The 19,031-nt window shown below is 37.6% G+C and overlaps 2 protein-coding genes across 2 annotated transcripts in view; one reads left to right on the forward strand and one right to left on the reverse strand.

Annotated features, from left to right (window-relative positions):
* The window catches only part of LOC145296687 (leucine-rich repeat-containing protein 34-like), a 272,980-nt gene that overhangs the window by 69,703 nt on the left and 184,246 nt on the right, over positions 1-19,031 (reverse strand). The gene's annotated exons all lie outside the window — the stretch shown is intronic.
* The window catches only part of LOC145296685 (uncharacterized), a 49,147-nt gene continuing 43,557 nt past the window's right edge, over positions 13,442-19,031 (forward strand). The window contains exon 1 of the mRNA XM_080142640.1: positions 13,442-13,646. Within this exon, the coding sequence (XP_079998766.1) occupies positions 13,584-13,646 (63 nt within the window). The 5' untranslated portion in view covers positions 13,442-13,583. The remainder of the gene's footprint in view (positions 13,647-19,031) is intronic.

Raw genomic sequence — 19,031 nt, forward strand, 5'->3', positions numbered from 1 at the left:
ATATATATACATATATATATATATGTATATATATATATACATATATATATGTATATATATACATATATATATGTATATATATACATATATATATATATATGTATATATATACATATATATATATATGTGTATATATATATATATGTATATATATATATATATATGTATATATATATATATATATATATATATATATATAAAGAGCAAATAGTTAATAAAGCATGTTAAAACACTTTGAAAAAGAGTTAAAAACATATTTAATCTGAAAAGGAAACACTTAATAAGACGATAGTCCTTAATCCGCGGAGTTTCGAAGAAATACTTTCCTTCTCATCAGAGGGTAGGAATTAGCAAAATGTGGGATCGGATTTTGCATACAAAAGTATTTGATGAAACTACAAGTATGTCAAAGATCTTACTTGATAACAAGATATTTTTGTTATCAAGTAAGATCAAGGGTTCCTTCCTTTTGTCGGGGGACCAATAATAAGATGATGGTAGTGGTAGTAGTGATGGTGATAGTGGTAGTAGTGATAGCTATTCAAGTGATGATGGTGATGGTTACACATCGACAATAAACTATCTTTTCACCAACATGTTGATGAAGCGAATCATGTAAAACTGAGTCTTAACAAGTTCATCAAAAATGCTCAATACTAGAATATGGAAATGCTGCAAGAATCCAAAAATATGCCAAAGATTTCGAAAAAAATCGAAAGATGTTTCCGAATTTTTAAGATGAGGATTGATTATCCGTATTACTTGGATTCTTCAGACTACTGTTCTCATCTTTAGTATTAGTTGCACAACGTTTTGGTCGATGTGACCTCCGACCTTCGTCAAATGTATTTTGCTGAACTCAGAAATATTTCTGTCAAATTTTAAATTTCTATCTTTAGGTTTTGTTGATGTTGTCACGTGTGTGTGGCTTTCATCTTCGAATGAGAAGTAATCGAGTAGGTTGCATGTGATGTTTGTTGGTTGTGTAGGGATTTTTTAAAAGAAGCTGACATTTCTTGTAGTTTGGTTGCCCTTGTGTATGATAGTAATCATGGATCTCTTTTTCTTTGTTTAGTCATTGGGTTAGGTCGGTAGGGTGTGAAAGCCTTTGAGATATGGTCACTTTTTACAATGACTGTCATCCATACTGAGATCATTGGGTTTCGTATATGCTTTCTATTAGCATATTGCTTTATTGGTTTCTTGGCTTGAGTGTCATGCTACCTGATGCTAGAGTTTCCAGCTATAGATGTGACCAGTTATGGCAGGTAGTTTTTATAGTGTGATCAAATAGGATTCAAGCTGAGAATATGTCAGTTGTACAGTGTGGCATTATTCGGTAATCAAGCAGGAATTATTCAAATTCCTGCTTTCAGCTTTGACCTTCGATTTGGGCAACTTTGATGGATGTTTTTTACAGTGTGTATGAAACATTGTTTCAGCATCGGCCTGGGGTCATAGAGATCTTCCTGTTTGAATCTAGTGCTTTGAAATTGCAGCTGTAAAATGGTGGGCCATTGTCCATTTTGAGGGATACTGGTACCTTAAAAGCAGTATCAACCAGCACTCTTCGAGAATGATGCTGTCATATTGTGCTAGTGATAGTTCAGCACGATTGGCACGCAAAGTGTAAAATGTTGCTTTGTTTATGCTAGCATCAACATCATGCCATTTGTTGATAAGAATGGCTTCAATGACAGTAATAAGTGTCTTGTCTTTTGCAGTTTCTATTGCAACTTCATCAATTGTCATTGTTTTGGGGTTGAGAGGATTTATATATTCCTCCACTATTTTCTGTTCCCTGTTGCTTGGTGGCAGATGCATTGGATGGTGGCTGATGGCTGAGATAGTCAACTAGGTTGTCGTGGCCTGGTCAATACATCACAGTCATGTTGTATTGTTGTGTTTTGAAAACCCAACATTCAATGTGTGATGATAGTTAGGAGTAAGTGTTGTTGAAAATTGATGTTAAGGGTTTGTGATCTGTATAGATAGTAAATGGAGCTTCAAAAATATATGTGTGAAAGTGTTCGCATGTCCATGTGATAGTGAGTGTTTCACATTCTGTTTAGGAGTATCTTTGTTCAACTGTGGATAATGTTCAGCTTGCAAACTGCACTACCCATCCATTTTATAACAGCAAAGCAAAGATGCCTACAGGGCTGACAAGGGTATATATACCAGTGTGGTTGTTCCGGTCATTGCTCAGGGTCTCCTTGATGTTTTTTTAGACATTTGCTGTGGCATTCAGTCTAGGACAACTGCATTTTTTGTTGTTGTTTTTTTTGTTTTGTTTTGTTAATTGACATAGTTCACAGGTCACGGTTGCATGATATGGAATGAATCATGCACTACAGAAGTTAGTAATCCCCAACAAGCTTCTCACCTCTGATGCATTTTTGGGGTCAGGTAATCCAAAGACTTGAGCTGATGTTTCCGTTACCAAAGGCGAGGCACAGGTATTGCAATGACCTCTTGTTATACTCACATTTGCCGTCATTCAGGGTGAAGCCTTTTTGTGAAGTCGTTGGAATATTGCATGAAGGCTTTGATCATGGTCTTGCTGGTTTGATCCAAAATACAAGATGTCATCACTGATGTTGATGGCTCCCCTAATCCCTGCATGTGCTTGACCGATTTCTTCCTGGAATATCTCACTAGCAGAGTTGACTCTGAAGAATAGCTTTTTGTACCTGTAGAGACCTAGATGTGTTGCAAATGTATCGGGATTCTTCAGCTAGTTCCAACTGATTATAGCCCTGATTGAGGTCTAGTTTGCTGAAGACGTTAGTTCCTGATAGAATGGTTTTCAGCTCATTGAATGTGGAGATTGGATGGCATATCCTTTTGATAACTTTGTTTGCTGTTCTCATGTCGATGCTAACTTTGATTTTATTTTGGTCTTTTTTCTATACAACTACAATAGGAGATACCCATGGGGTCGGTTCTTCTGCTTTTTCAATCACCCCCAGTTTCTCATCTTTGTGTATTAATTTTTTTATGTCTTTCCTAACCTGAAGGGGGAATGCGGTATCTCTGAGCAATAGGTGGCGTGTTTTCATTTACGTTTAAGTGAACTTTTTCCTTTGAGTTTACCAAGGCCAGTGAACAGATCTGCATAGTCTTCCAGAAGCTTATGGGTGGAGGATGGGGTTTGTGTATCAGAGTTACTGATGTGATTAACTGAAAGTAGTTTGAGCTTTTTTACATGTTTCCCAGCCGATGATAGGTTTTTCTGTGCTTTTTATTACATGAATGTCAGCTTGGTAAAATATGCCTATAAACTCTAGAAGACTGCTGATTTGGCCTAGAACTGGAGTGGTTTTCTTTGACACCAAATCCAGATATCACAGATTTTGTAGATCCGAGATAGGACGTTGGTCTTAAGCACTTGAAATCTACTTTAGACAAAACATAAATGGTGACACCTAAGTCAGCTAATACATTGAATGTTTGATGGCTATCACCAAAAGATACATTAAAACAGGGGAGGTTTTTCATTTTACTTGTATAGAATACATATGCTGTGTCACCTCAGCTGGTTGAGTCGTGTTTGGTGACTTCAATGCAGTTTACCAATTATCAACTGGTTTGGCTTGTGGGCATAGGAGATGATTTGTTCTCTGTTATCTATCCTTGTTATTTAGCGTTCTGAAACAGAGGGGAAAAGCCTGTATCTCTGTAATAAGCATACTGCTGTTTTGTGTTCCAACTCATAGTCAAATTCCAGGTATTGTGATAAAGCAGCCATATATGTTTTTGTTTTTTTTTGGGGGGGGGGTCTCCTTTTTTTTGTTGTTGTTGTTGAATAAGCAAAGCGACCCTCATTGCCAGTGTTATGGTTGGAATAAGAAGTAATTGATATTTGCTAAATATTACTACCACAGTGGGATAGCAGGGAGGATGTTGATGAAGGAGAGAGAAAAAAAGAATGCTGCTATTGTGTTTTGTATATTTTCTAGAAGTGTTGGTTGCTTCTATCAAGGAACACAAACCCTAACGTGAATTCCGTGTGAACAACGCACCGTTCCGACATTTGAAAAGACTACCGTAAAAACAACAAAGGACTTCTACTGATTCTATGATCCAACAACAACATGACAAAGAAAAACATACTGATGATGAAGTGTATCTTTGAAATATATTTTAAATTTCAATATAAATTTCAAACAAAATAAATATCTGTTTATTTTGTAATAATGCATTGTTTTGGCTTCAAACGTATCTAATACGTATTTCTTTTATTCAAGCTCAACCAGCGCTTCTATCAAGGAACACAAACCCTAATGTACATGCCATAATAGTATTTATAGAAAGATTGAAATTAACAACATCACGTTCGTGAGAAAGAGGTTTCAGAAAAGAAGAAAGGATGGGGCCAATCAAATTACAAATACGTTTTTGCACCTTATCAAAAGCCCTCAAATAGAACAGAGATTCCCCAGTTCAAAGATGACAATGGTTTTCTATACAATTTGTTACATGTGTGGCACTATATGTTAGTGCCCCGGTTGTGATGGCTGTTAATACGCCCCCCCCCCACCTCCACCATGACCAGGAGGTGATTTGGCCGCAAGCAGAGGGATACACAGAATGCAATCCCACAATGCCCTTCCTTTTCTCGATCTCTTTTTCATCTGGACGTATACTTTTGTTTCTCTGTAAATGAGAGGTGGCACTCCTTCCCTCCGCACTAGTTAAGGTTAGTTAGTTTTAATTGTGCAAGTTAATTATCACTCGTAAATTGTTTTTGTAAAAATATTGTAATATTTTCTTGTAAAAAAAATAAGTAGTTAATTATATTTCTGGTGTAATGGAATAACCTAACATCCCTTCATAGAAGAAATGAACTATAGATATATTGACCCTCTCACGTGACTGAGAGAGAAGGAAAAAAGACAGTAAGAGAATAAGACAAGATGTCGAGTAACTCTTATGTCACCTATATTCCCTTGTAAATTGTAGAGGACTAGGATATATAAATCCTAATTCCGTTACAAAAGAAAATAATGAAATGGATGGAAAGAAGGAAACAAAGATTCAATTGCTGGAATAGATAAACGTGTCGTTTATTTACTGTTGAAAGAATGAATGTTTCAGATATAACACGGGTTCATGTCCGCGCGGGTGTAACCATCGTTTGTTGCGGGACTTGGTGGTGTAGAAAGAAAAAGGAAATGTGTGTTCATCTCACGTTCGGGTCACTATCATTTCTTCGCGCGTGGGAAGAGAAGTGAGTAACGTAATGGAACGAGAAATGGCAGTCCATCATGTAGACAAAGAAAAGGATAGAGGGTTGACATCAGTTAAACTGTGCGCCATGTTAGAAGTCAGCTACGCGGTGGTGTTCTCTGGGACAAGTTGTATATATAGAGAGAGAAAGAGTGAGAATGTCAACCCAGTTTGGGATAGAGAAAGAGAGAAAGTGTACATACTGTCTGTTGGCTTTTTGTCCCACATAGTAGCAAGTGGTGTGAGGTACGCACGTGCACGAGCTTGCCGAAACGGCGGTGGCTGGTGCGCCAACCAACCACCTCGGAGGCTAGTCTGAAAAAAGGATTGGAAACAGCTTGTCTCTTCCTTTTATAGGTGTTTCCAGTGTGTCTTTTGCACATGTGTGGATTTTCTTTGAAAGGGAAAGTGACGTTGTCTTTGTGTGCGTACGTGTGCGCATGTGTGAGTACATGTGTGTATGTTAGCGTGTGTGTATATACACGTGAATGTGAGTGTATGTACGCGAACGTGAATATATGTATGTGTGTTGACGTGGGCGCGTATGTTTGTGTGCGCGTATGTATATGACAAGCAATATGGCTTGAAATGTGAACACAAGTTTTTATGTGAGACTAAAAAAGGCTCACGCAAAATAAACCTCTCTGTCTTTCACCCATAACCCCCTGTTTCTTGCTGTATTCTTATTTAAAGTAAGGATATAACAATTTCTCATATATTACCATTGTGTTGTGCGTCGTTTTCTATGTCTGCCTTGAATGCCTACATTAATGAACAAAGCGGACCTGGAGAAGAAGATTTCAACCATATCAAACTCTCAAGGAACAGGACGTCATTCTGGGAGAAGAACGAGCCAGCTACATCCAACATCTCAGGTATGCTTTTTCTCTTCATCTAGACAGAAAGACGTCTAATCAACAGATCTTCATACGCCTATAGGTGTACACGTGTCTGTTCTAGGATATGAACAAGCAACAAATTAAAAGAAAAAAAATCTAATAAAACTCAGAATTAAAAAAAATAAATATTTATTTAAATATGAAACAAAATATATGAATAATATTTACAAGTAAATACACTTTTTTAGTACTACTGCTATTAGCTTTGAAATTGATTATGAGGTCTGTAGTGTTGATGGTAAAAGGGAGATAAGAACTACTAACTTCAAATCAAATGTTTTACATATGGGTAAATCTAATAATATGAATATTAAAATATAGTTCTTTGCTTAGTGAGAAAATATACAGAAATTTTTTGTATCCAGTTCCTTCACATGATGCGGTGGTTGGCTTTTAGGAAGTTTATTTTGGCTGGATTTTCATCCTAGAAACAAACAATTTAACAACTGACGCAGCTAATAGTGCAACATCCTTTTATAGGTTTCTGGATTATTCCAGATTGTCCCCAAAACATTCTAAACAGAATATTTTAATAGTTTATTCATTTTTATAAGGAACTAGCCTGGGTGCCCGGCGTTGCCTGGGTGTTTGAAGGTGTGTGTTGAACAAAAAAAAAGTGGTAGTAGGCAGGCAGGCTCGAACCTGCACCGCAAAGGAGGAAAAGAATGTGAAAAAAAAAGTGACGTCTTCGCTGTTGCACCCATCGCTAAACCGGAAGTGACGAATGTTTAAATTAAGGCTAGTCAATCGAAAAGAGGGGATGACTCTCAAAAATATCGGTGAAAAAAGCGCCCCCTCATTTAAACAGAGAGGTGAGATTTATATTATAGACTAAGGGCGTTCCTCAGGACCGTATAAACAATAAGAAAATTGAAGTTGATTTTGAACATATTTGTTATTCTTAGGATAGAGGAATTTTTAATGTCTATGTATCATTTGCTATTTCGAGCAAAAGACAGGTATTACACATGTATGAAATAATTCTACCTTCCCTAGAATAGGTAATTTACAGCATGTATATGAAATAATTTTACCTTCCCGAAGACGGGTAATGTACGAGCCTTTCTAGTCTCGAACAAAAACATGCGTTCACATCTCAAGCAATTTTTCTTTCCGTACACATACGCGCACACAAACATACGCGCACATATATTCAGTTCGCGTACATACACTCACATTCACGTGCATATACATACACGCTAACATACACACATGTACTCACATATACGCACACATACGCGCACACCTATGCACACATGGGCAACGTCATTTCCCCTTTGAAGGAAATCCAAACATGCACAAAAGACCACCGGAAACAACTATAAAAGCAAGAGCAATAAGCTGCTTCTTCCTTTTTCAACTCGCCTTCCGAGCTGAGTGGTCGGCAAACCAGCCGCCTCCCTTGCGGGGCGCATTCGCCTGCGTACGTCACGTCCCCTGCTACTGTATGTGGGGCATGAGCTAACAGACAGTACGTACACTTTATACGCTTTCTCTCTCCATGAACTGGATTGACTTTCCCACTCTTTCTTCCCCTTTTGCCTGGGTTCGTCAACCAGACAAGTTCGCGTCCACAGCTCTCGGCTTGAAGACATTTCCACGTGGGCAAGTACCGCCATGTGCGCACAGCTTTACTGATGTCAACCCTCTATCTTTTTCTTTGTCTACACACTGGACTGTCATTCCTATTCCCACTGCATTACTCACTCCTTTTTCCACGCGCGGACATTAATACGTGTTACACCTAAAACATTCATTTTTCAACAGAAAATAAACGACACGTTTATTTTATCCAGCAATTGAGTTTTGTTTCCTTCTTTCCATTCGTTTCATTATTTTCTTTTGTAGCGAGTTAGGATATTTATATCCTGGCCCGCAACAATGTACAACACCTATTTAAAATAAGTTTACCTACCCTCGGACGGATAATTTAAATACATATACGCAACAATTTAACATACTCTCAACAGTTATTGTGCAACATATTTTTTTTTTTTTTTTTTTTTTTTTATTACATTTTCACCCCAAACAAGGCAAATTGCCACTTTGGTGTAGGGGGCTACTATCAGGGGCAACAACTACTGGGGTACTATGTAGGGATTTGGGCAGCAAGGTGTCGGTTCACGTTACACTTGAACTTCTGCACGTCAGTACTGTTGGGGAAGCAGGGACCTGGAATGGAATTCCAGAGTCTTGCGGTTCTGGGGAAGAAACTATTGGAGTAAAAAGATCTTTTACATCTAGGGACCTCTACAGTGTGGGGGTGGGATCTAGTAGCCTGTCGGGTTTGTCGAGGGTGCTCGCGTCGTGGGGGCACAAGTGATTGCAGTTCATCAGAGCATTCACCACTAAAATACTTGTAGAACAGGCAGAGGGATGCAACATTTCGTCGATGGGACAGAGGCTGAAGCTTAGATGCCAGTTCAGGGCCTATCAGATTTGCGACTCTCTTTTGAACCTTGTCAAGGAGCGAGAGACTAGTAGCAGATGCACCAGCCCAGATGTGGCAGCAATACTCCATACATGGGCGAATGGTGGCCTTATAGAGGTACAGGATACTTTCGGGTGTTAGTAGTTTTCTAGCACGGTAGAGAGAGCCCACCTCTCTTGCAGCGGCCCTGGCAATGCCTTCAATGTAATTGTTCCAACTCATGTTTCCTGTGAACGTTAGGCCAAGGAGTTTGAAAGATGGACTCTCAGATAAAGAGTCGTTGGCCATTGCTATTGGTGGTAGAGAGGGTTTCTTGTAATTATTGAATGAAACTAGTTTAGTCTTGGCAGCATTGAACGCGACCAACCACTTTTGTCCCCATTCCACTACAGATTGGAGGTCTTCCTCTAGTGTTTCTGCCATTTCTTTAGAAATGTGTTCATTCGTCTTCCTGTCGTGTCTGCCATAGAGTGTAGTGTCATCAGCATATATACCCATCTCAGAGGCAATGTTGTCGGGGAGGTCATTTATGAATATCAGGAACAATAGAGGTCCAAGGATAGAACCCTGGGGCACTCCCGCATTTATATCATATTGTTTAGATGTGCGACCGTCGAGGACTACCTGGATTTTTCTCTTATCTAAGAAGGATTTAATTATGTTAAGTATTCTACCAGTGATACCGTATGATCTGATTTTACTGAGGAGACCCTCATGCCATACCCTGTCAAAAGCCTTAGATATATCTAGAGCTACCGCTCTGCCTTCCCCCGCTTTGTCCAGTGATTGGTATATACGTTCAGAGATCACGGTGAGGATGTCTGCTGTGGAACGGGCTTGTCTAAATCCATATTGTTTGTCAGTCAGTAGTTTAGCATCTGTAAGATGATGGATTAGAGCGTGGTTAATTATGGTCTCAAATATTTTGGCAAAAAGTGGAAGGAGGCTAATGGGGCGATAATTTGATGGGTCTGTCCTTTCACCAGAATTCTTGAATACTGGTACAACAGAAGCAGTTTTCCAACAGCCCGGAAAGCAAGCTTCATTAAGACATTTGTTGTAGAGTTTGGAGAGAACTGGAGCTACTTCGGCTGAGCACTTTTTTAATAGCACAGCTGGGATAAGATCGGGTCCACATGCTTTTGAGGTGTCAAGGTTTTTTATGATAGCATGCACCTGAGCAGGGGTGGTTTTCAGATCGTCTAGTGTGGCGTCTGTCCGCATAGGAAAGTCAGGTAGGGGGTGGTTGGAAGGGTCCAGTGTGGAGTTTGAGGCAAACCGACTGGCAAGCATGTTAGCCTTGTCGGTTGCTGAGGAGACAACCTCGTGATTGTTGGTTAGTGGGGGAATTGTCGATTGCCCATTATTTACTACACTGTTGTAGATTTTCCAGAAGTCTCGAGTTCCTAGTTTTTGTGCTTCGATGCGCTTTTTAGTGGTTTCCGTAAATTCTCTCTTAGCTGTCGCTATTTCTTTCTTAACGTTATTTCTAGCTTCTATATACTTCAGTCTGTTTGAACTGGACTTATGTCGGTTAAACCTACGGTATGCATGCTGCTTTTGAGTAATGGCAGTTGCACAAGTCGACGTAAACCATTGGGGAGAGTGGGGCTTACTATAAAATTTCCGCATGGGAACATGCGCTTCGATTGCAGTTTTGAACCAGTCAGTGGTCTCGTTTGCACACTGTTCAGCAGGGAGAGAGAAAATATTTTTCCATGGAGCATCTCTAATTAGTTCCCTGATGGCTTCCCAGTCAGCCTTATTATAATATCTCGTTGTTTTGAGCACTGGCTCTTCAGTTTTGGGTCTAGTGTTTAGGGCGATTTCAACCATTATCACTGCATGATCAGCGTTCCCGAGTGGGCTGTGGGCCTTCGCTATGCAGTCATCGGGAACTGTGGTCAAAAACAGATCTAGAAGTGATGCGTGTTGTTCTTCCTGGTCAGGGAAACGGGTTGGAAACGTAACAATTTGTGATAGGGAGTGAGATATAGCGAAGCTATGGGTTGTGCTGCCCGCTGCATCTGTGTGAGTAGAGAATCCAAGCCAGTTTTTGTGGTGGACATTAAAGTCACCAAACACATGTATTTGTGCGCTAGTGTCGAGGGACAGTGCCGTGTCTATGCTGTCAGATACTTTGTTTATTATGGAGCAGTCCTGAGTCGAGGGAGAGCGGTAGAGAAAATAATAGTAGCTAATACTGTGTTGCACGTTTAGTCTAAAGCACATAAAGGCTTGATCATCTGTTTCTAGGTTTGTTTCTCTAGTCAAGGGAAGGGTATTACGAATGTAAACTCCAAGTCCGTGCATATGTCTGTCAGAGTCCTTACGGCAGAGTGGGAGATATCCAGGCATGTTAAAGTGGTTAGAGGAATTTCTCTTCCCACCAAGGCTACCATAATTTTAAGAAAATTGGAATCATTTTTTGAAGGTGGATCATTAAGATTTCCAAATTAATACTGGCTCTGTCGGTGAGGCATTAGAATATGCCGACTGCCTCCCTGCAGAGGGTAAAAGTCCCTCAATGGGGGTCCTGAATAGAACCTTAAACTATATCCAGTGGTGAGGCCCCAGCTTGTGGGGTTTGGGGAGTGTGGAGCCACCCTTTAATTACCATTGCTCCCAGGTCCACTCTGACCCGGAGTGGTAGTACCTGTTAGGGTCCCAACTATGGGTTAAATAGAAACCGACGTGAAAACAACAAATATATTCTATTAAAAAAAATTTTCTTCAAAATCTTTGGATTCGGCATTAAATAACCCGAAAAGGGTTGATATGCCGTAATACAAAAACAACCAACCAACCAAATTAATACATAAATACATTGTCTTGGTTAATGATTTGGCAACCCTTGCTTCATTATATTATAGGTGTCATAACACGTTTTATAAGGAAAATGCTCTCTCATAACAGTGGTCTGATATTTTGCTGCATGCAAATGTTTGTTTTTCCTTCTTTGTCATTGTCGTATTTATGTCTCTACCTTCTTTCTTAGTTGCAATAGAACATAGTGTATCCTGTTCAATTCTGGACAACGGATCTTCCAACATTGTTTGTTTTAATAGAAATCACTCCAGACAACGCATGAAACCACTTGATTCAAGAAACTAAAAGAATAAATAAAAACAATACTTCAAGGTCAAAAATTAGCAAACAATTAGATGGATAGGTTCCAACCCAGAAAACAGCAATTCCTCCTTCTTTGTCAAAAATGTCACTTGTGGCATGTGAGGACTAAAGGATAAAAATAAAAAAAGCAAAAGTTACAAGGCTGTCGAAAATAAACCCAAAGTCCACTTTCTACTGTCATTAAGCTTTGAGCTTTTGTGCAGGAGTGTAGTATCTGTTCTGATATTACTCTTTATTTTTTTATATACTTATGCAATTCACCGAATGTGCTGTAACAGAGCGCGTATGGGCGTGTGTGAAAAAATATTAGCAGCAGCAGCTGAAAAAAAATATTAGCAGCAGCCGTTAAAGCATGTATGCAAATTAGCAGGTGTGTGCGGGCTTGCGTCACAAGAAAAAGAAAAAAAGGACAGCATGTGGTCAAAATGAGAAGTAAGTTGTGTGCCGGGAGAGATGAACGTGTGAATACGAGGGCAAGAAAGTGCTAGTGCCAGCATCAGGTGGCAGAGGAACAGAGACTTTTAGAAAGTGTGCGTGTGTGTGTGTGTGTGTGTGTGTGTGTGTGTGTGTGTGCGCGCGTGTGTGCGAAAAGACTTTGGGAATATAATAAAATGCGTTGTTTTGGAAGAACCACGAATGTATTACGTTTACACTTGAAAAAAAAATGCAGAATTGGATTTTTATTTCTTTCGTGTTTTATTTATGTTTGTTACATTGCTATTTTTTATGTTTTTATTTTTTCATTTTTAAAGATTTTCAAGTTAAATTCAATTTTTACAGTATCTTTTTTTTATATTATTTAATTGTTAGGTCAAAGTTCAGAATAGTTTTATTTTTTTAAGTCCCCCTCCCCCTACTCCCCATGTTTAGAATGGATTTCTACATAATATTGTTGTTATTATTTCAGCACGGCCCGTATTCTGCATAAGTACCTATCTTTTCTGTCGTCGGTCAATGAAGGATTCTTGATTGGGGCAATTTTAATTTTTCTCCCAATCTAGAGAGTACCCCTTTCTAGGGAGCAAGATTTCCCTCTACAATAAAAACCGACTTTGTATCTAATTTTTCCCTAGTGGGAAATGAGGGGGGGGGATAAATAGGAAATCCTGGCTTTCCTACCAGTAAAATTTGGCCAAGATCAAAGTGTAGTATCTGTTCTTCAGATGCTGCACTTCCATTTCTTGTTCTCTTTCAGTGGAGGAACAGTCTTTCACGACTGAGACAATTTTTTATTTTTTTTACCTTTTCTCCACGTTAAAAAACGACCCTGTGGGAAGGCATTGTAAATAGGTACAAGTAAAAATTTAGTTCTCTCCCATTGCAAGAACCAGGGTCAGAAAGGGGGATTGAGAAGTCAGCATCCCAAAGGAGGGGCACTCTGACCTTCAAAAAGTTCCTGAGCAGTTTCGTCGGCATTCCCCAGTAAGAGTGTTTCAGGTGATTAGCAATAAACTAACTCCTTCTCAAAGAGAGAAGGCAAAGCCTGGGAGGGTGGACCTCCTAGAACTGCACAAAACTAAACTTCCACCACAAAATCAACAGAGGCCGGATTATTACAGGAATGGTCTAATATTTGTTGCTTGGGCCTAGTAGCTTATATAATGCAAAAGGCACGCAAAACAATTAATACAATTTAATACAATTTCCTAAAACTCAGTTGTTAAAAGAGCGACCTAATACCCATTCGTGTTGATACTTGTTCACAAGCAAAGGAAATTTTGTAAAAGTTCAGTTGTCGGCCTTAGACAAGGATCCGGTCGTCGTTAGGCTGAGAGTTTTTTGTTTTTTTTCTGACTGAATTCATTTTTGCGAATGTAAAACTTCAAAACTGTTAAAAAGTTCGTAGCTCGCTCCACGCTCCACTTACCAACATCAAATTTCTGGTCGCCATGGACGATGATAAATTATCTACAATTATTAAAGAAACAGAAGCAAATCTAATACGATTGAAGGTTTGTTTTTGTTTTTATTTTCCGTGTTGTATCTTTTCAGAGTTTTTTTTTTAAGTTCGTAAACTTTAAAAGAAATGAATAATACATGCGAATGTGAATTGCTTCTTCGGTGGTTGTGTTTGTTAATTATAACATCGGTTATTTAGTAAAGTTGGTTGCATACTTCTGCTGTTTCCGGGCCGTGCTGAAATATTAACGTTATTATTTAAAAACCCATTCATAACATTCTGAGGTAGGCTTTGTTAACTATTCTGTACTTTCACCTAATAATTTAATAGGCAAAAGATACCGTAAATATTGACTTTAACTTATATAGCATGGTCTGTACAGTGTAGAAGTATCTTTTTTTTTTTTTTTTTTTTTTTTTTTAACAATCTAATAATTTATCGTGGCTGACATACACGAGTGAGGCTCCGATGTTGTACGCAAGCAGCACGTTCGAGGGAACGTTCATTATTCTGAAAAGGAAAGAACTTTGGCGTGTGTGAGCTTGTTTATTATTATTATTATTATTATTATTATTATGGCTTGAACTTTGCGCTTTTTGGATTATTTTGTTATGTTTTTTTTTTGTCGGAGATTATAGTTATAGGTAATTATTAACAGGAAACTTGGTGCAAGTAGTCCAGATTAAAAATAAACAAAACCTTTGTCGCGAAATGTTGTCGGTATTTTTCTCATATCGAAACCTTGAAATTTTATTTGGTGTTAGTGCACTTATTGATCCGCACTATTTTTTAAATAGTATTTTCAAGTTTAATTAAAGTTTTACGATATTAAATTATTAGGTGAAAGTACAAAATATGTACACAACACCTTCATATTTTTTTTTATTTATTTTTTTTTTTTATTACATTTTCACCCCAAACAAGGCAAATTGCCACTTTGGTGTAGGGGGCTACTATCAGGGGCAACAACTACTGGGGTACTATGTAGGGATTTGGGCAGCAAGGTGTCGGTTCACGTTACACTTGAACTTCTGCACGTCAGTACTGTTGGGGAAGCAGGGACCTGGAATGGAATTCCAGAGTCTTGCGGTTCTGGGGAAGAAACTATTGGAGTAAAAAGATCTTTTACATCTAGGGACCTCTACAGTGTGGGGGTGGGATCTAGTAGCCTGTCGGGTTTGTCGAGGGTGCTCGCGTCGTGGGGGCACAAGTGATTGCAGTTCATCAGAGCATTCACCACTACAATACTTGTAGAACAGGCAGAGGGATGCAACATTTCGTCGATGGGACAGAGGCTGAAGCTTAGATGCCAGTTCAGGGCCTATCAGATTTGCGACTCTCTTTTGAACCTTGTCAAGGAGCGAGAGACTAGTAGCAGATGCACCAGCCCAGATGTGGCAGCAATACTCCATACATGGGCGAATGGTGGCCTTATAGAGGTACAGGATACTTTCGGGTGTTAGTAGGTATTAAGAATCTATGGCCAAAATATTTAAAAAAAAAAAAACATATAACAAAATAATCGCAAAAGCGCAAAGTTCAAGCCAAAATAAAATTTAAAAAAAAAACCACACACGACAAAATTCTTCTTTCCTTTTTAGAATAATGAATGCTCCCTGGAAGAGCACTGCCAGAAGTTGCCATTAAAAACTAGTGAATAAACATTTGATTATTTAGACTCTGTTTCGAACCTTATAACAATATGAAAATGTAATTTCAAACCATAATTTTTTTTTCAATAAAATGAGCAAAGACCAAATTTAAAAAATAATGAAAGGTTTAATTTTTAAAAATAATGAAAGGTTAATTTTTTTTTTCATCCAAATCTAATAAATATATATAAATGTCAAAAAATCACTTACCTATAAAAAAAAATACTAAGCAATGTGCGCTTCCATTCTTCATTTATAAGAATTGCCCATATTTATATTTTATATTCCATGTATTTTTAAGATAAAGGATTTTTTAAAGTAAGGGTCCCAGAAAACCGCATTTTCACAACTCGTTATCCGCCATTAGCCAAAGCGGTGTTTCTGCAAGTTTTCAAGTTGTCAAATACAGAGACCTCAAAGGGATATACATAATTATTTCCAAAACGTAAAAACAACACATTAGACCAAATACATTTCAAAAGTAATGTCGATAGTAACTATATGGAGAAACAAACATTTATCTCCCCATATCTCCCCTTTGTAATTAATTAGATATTTGAAGTCACTAAAGTTGGTTGATATGGGTTACCGTACATAAAAAAAATGATCATATTTCACTCATCAGTTTTTGCCGATTAAATGCAAATCACTCAACGAATTTTCAATTTTTCTTTTCTTCTTTCAAAGAAATACATGAGTTTTTGATTTAATATATTTTATTGCTTCTTTATGGAGTGAATTTTTTTTATTTAAATATCTAAAAAAAGAAAAAACATCGAATGAAAAAGAAAAAATTGTTGTAATTGTATGAAATTTTCTGGACAATATAACAAGATTATAAGGTTTCACTTAAAAAAAAACCAACGGTTTAAAACTTTGGCCTTTACAGGTAAATATGCAAATAACTATTCTTTTTTTGTTGTTGTTGTTTTAAATTAGCTTATTTTATTTATTGATCTTTTATCTTCAATTTACAATATATAAATCTGAGGTGAGAAAATTAATTATTTTAACTTTGCGGAAAGAAAAAATTATTTTAGAATAAGTAAGATCAGTTTCATGTACAAATTTAAGGTAAAATGATTCTCCATTTTCGGGCCATCTTATCGTTTTAGGGCAGTTAATCAACTTTTATCTAGATTGTTCTGAGATAAATCCTTGTTTTTGGAGGAATTCTATCTGGTGGATTTGTATAATGCATGCACCCCTTATATTTTTTTTTTTTTTTTTTTTTTTCAGATTTTTTGCACACATTTAATGTTTGCACTCGTAAAAACAAACATGGTGACCAGCGAAAATGATACGGAATACATTGAATAATTAAGGTCTTAATCGTTACCCTTAGATTGAAAAATGAAAAAGCCTTTATATAAGTGGGGGGGGGTGCGTGTTCTCTTCAAGTGGTTTCAATTTGGGGAATTGATTTACTAAAACGTTGTATTCAAAGTTGATCATCCTTTACAAATATTTAAATAGTGAATATTTTGCTTGGGGTGGGGGAGGGGGCTAATCTGGTAGATTAGTGTCCAGTCGATAATAATCAGCTGAAAAAGTTGAAAAAAGATGAAAAGAAAAAAATTAAGGGGTGTGTACATTGTACAGATCCAGTCAATATATTTGAGGAGGGGGGGTACAACGGAAAATGTTGCTGTATATGTTTACCAAATAAATTTTTAAACCTTTTCTTTCTTTTTTTTTTTTTTTTAAGTACTAATGTTTCAAGTTTAAAAAGAAAATCCCTCTCCCCATATGCTTCTAAATAGGAAGTCATCTATAATATAAATCTCACCTGTCTGCTTATATGTATGTACGTATGCTTAAAACTTTCGACAGTGAATCTCTCGAGAATCATTGAAGCGTGTTTTTATATATTATATATTTTACCAGATCAAAATAAGACAAAACTTTACTCATACAGATATGGCAAAATGCATAACGATGTAGAAATGGTTTTGTTACTTAGTCGAAACTAATCCAAACTTGATCACGATCATGTTTGGTTCAAGTTTATATGGGTTCTGTTTTTTGGGGTCACTTTGTAATTAGATAAATTTAAAAAAAAAGCTTTTTGAAGACATATGAAATTGGTATTTGGACATATTCTTCCTAAGGTCAATATTTACTATTACTACTATTAATAATTCACTGTCCCAGCAGACCATAGGGTGAACATTAATGAGACAATTAAGTTGTTCTGAAAAACAAGATTTGAATGAGATCTTATAATGCATATATATGATTCCAATTCCGGTTATAAAACAGATGAGTATCAGCTGAAGAGAGCTTGATATGAGTATCTAAAACGGTCCTCTATTATCAAGTTTGAAAGCTGAAATCATAAGGAAAACTCTTGAATGCAGAAATCAACTTGCATAAACTGCAAACACAAACCAATCACATAGAAGTTACAGTAGAACTAAAACAAAAATGATAGGAAGAATACGACCACATGACCAAGAGAACTGAAACTGTACAAATTTTCATCGGCAGATTACATAAGCAGTCAGAAAATGTCAAAGTGAAAACTGCCAAACGATTAATTCAGAATCCTTCCTTCCCTTATGTTAAGAACTAGCCTGGCTGCCCAGCGTTGCCCGAGTGTTTGGAGGTGTATGTTGAGTAAAAAAAAAAAAGTCGCAGCAAGCAGGCTCGAACCCGTACTGCGAAGTAGGAAAAAATGTGAAAAAAAATGTGACGTCTTTGCCGTTGTGCCCATCACCAGTGGCGAAGGTTTAAATTAAGGCTAGTCAATCGAAAAGAGGGGATGACTTTTGAAAATATCGCAGCTCTCGACAATATTGTTGACATGATTTCTGTGGGTTCTTTACCACTGAGTCCTATACAGCATCAATGTTTTGTGTCACACAACCATTTACACATGATTATGCGTTTTTCCATGTATCTGAAATATGGGTTTTACTACAATGTGATTGGTAGTTAAAATCTATCTATCTATCGATCTATCTCTGGTTAACCGTAGAGGGTGCCTCTGCAGAAACTCTCACCAGTTCTCTCCACTCCCGTCTGTCCTGTGCTATTGAGCCCGTCCATTACCTGGTGTTACCCTCCCATCTCTTTCTCTGTCCTCCACACCATTTCCTCCTCTTACTGTCCCCTTTATTATTGTTTTAGCAAGTCCTGTTCATCTCGTTACATGGCCATACTGCTGTAATTTACGATGTAATTTACACTGTAATTTACGCTATAATTTACGATGTAATTTATGATGTAATTTACGATGGCTAAGAGATTTCCATAGGGCCCACAAGCTTGCTTTATGCAGTCGGTTACTTCCTCATCTGTAATGTGGCCATTTTATGAAATACAAAGTATTATGTCATATCACCTCATCTCAACTGCTTGTATCCTCTTTTCAGACTCTGCTGTTAGGGTCCACGATTCACAAGTGCACAGGAATATTGATATTACAAATCAGCGCATGAGCCTGATCTTTGATTTGAATGATAAATTCCTATCTTTCCAAATTGGTTGAGTTTTGTGAGAACTATGGTGGTTTAGCCAATTCTAGATAATATTTCAGGTTTGGACCCTTCATCTGAAGCAATTGCCCCAAGATATTAAAAGCTGTTTACAGCTGCGAGTTTCTGACCATTCACTTTGATGTCTGTTATTGTCATCGGCTTTGGTTTTTTTTTTTTTGGGGGGGGGGGCACTTAGTCATCAGCAAATCTTAGGTTTATGATGGTTCTCCCTCCAATGCTGACTGTCTCAATATGGTCTTCCAGGGCATCATCCATGATCCTTTCCAGGAAGATGTTAAATAA

Source organism: Euprymna scolopes, chromosome 17 (genome assembly GCF_053919585.1).
Source record: "Euprymna scolopes isolate OS-2025 chromosome 17, ASM5391958v1, whole genome shotgun sequence".
NCBI lineage: Eukaryota > Metazoa > Mollusca > Cephalopoda > Sepiida > Sepiolidae > Euprymna > Euprymna scolopes.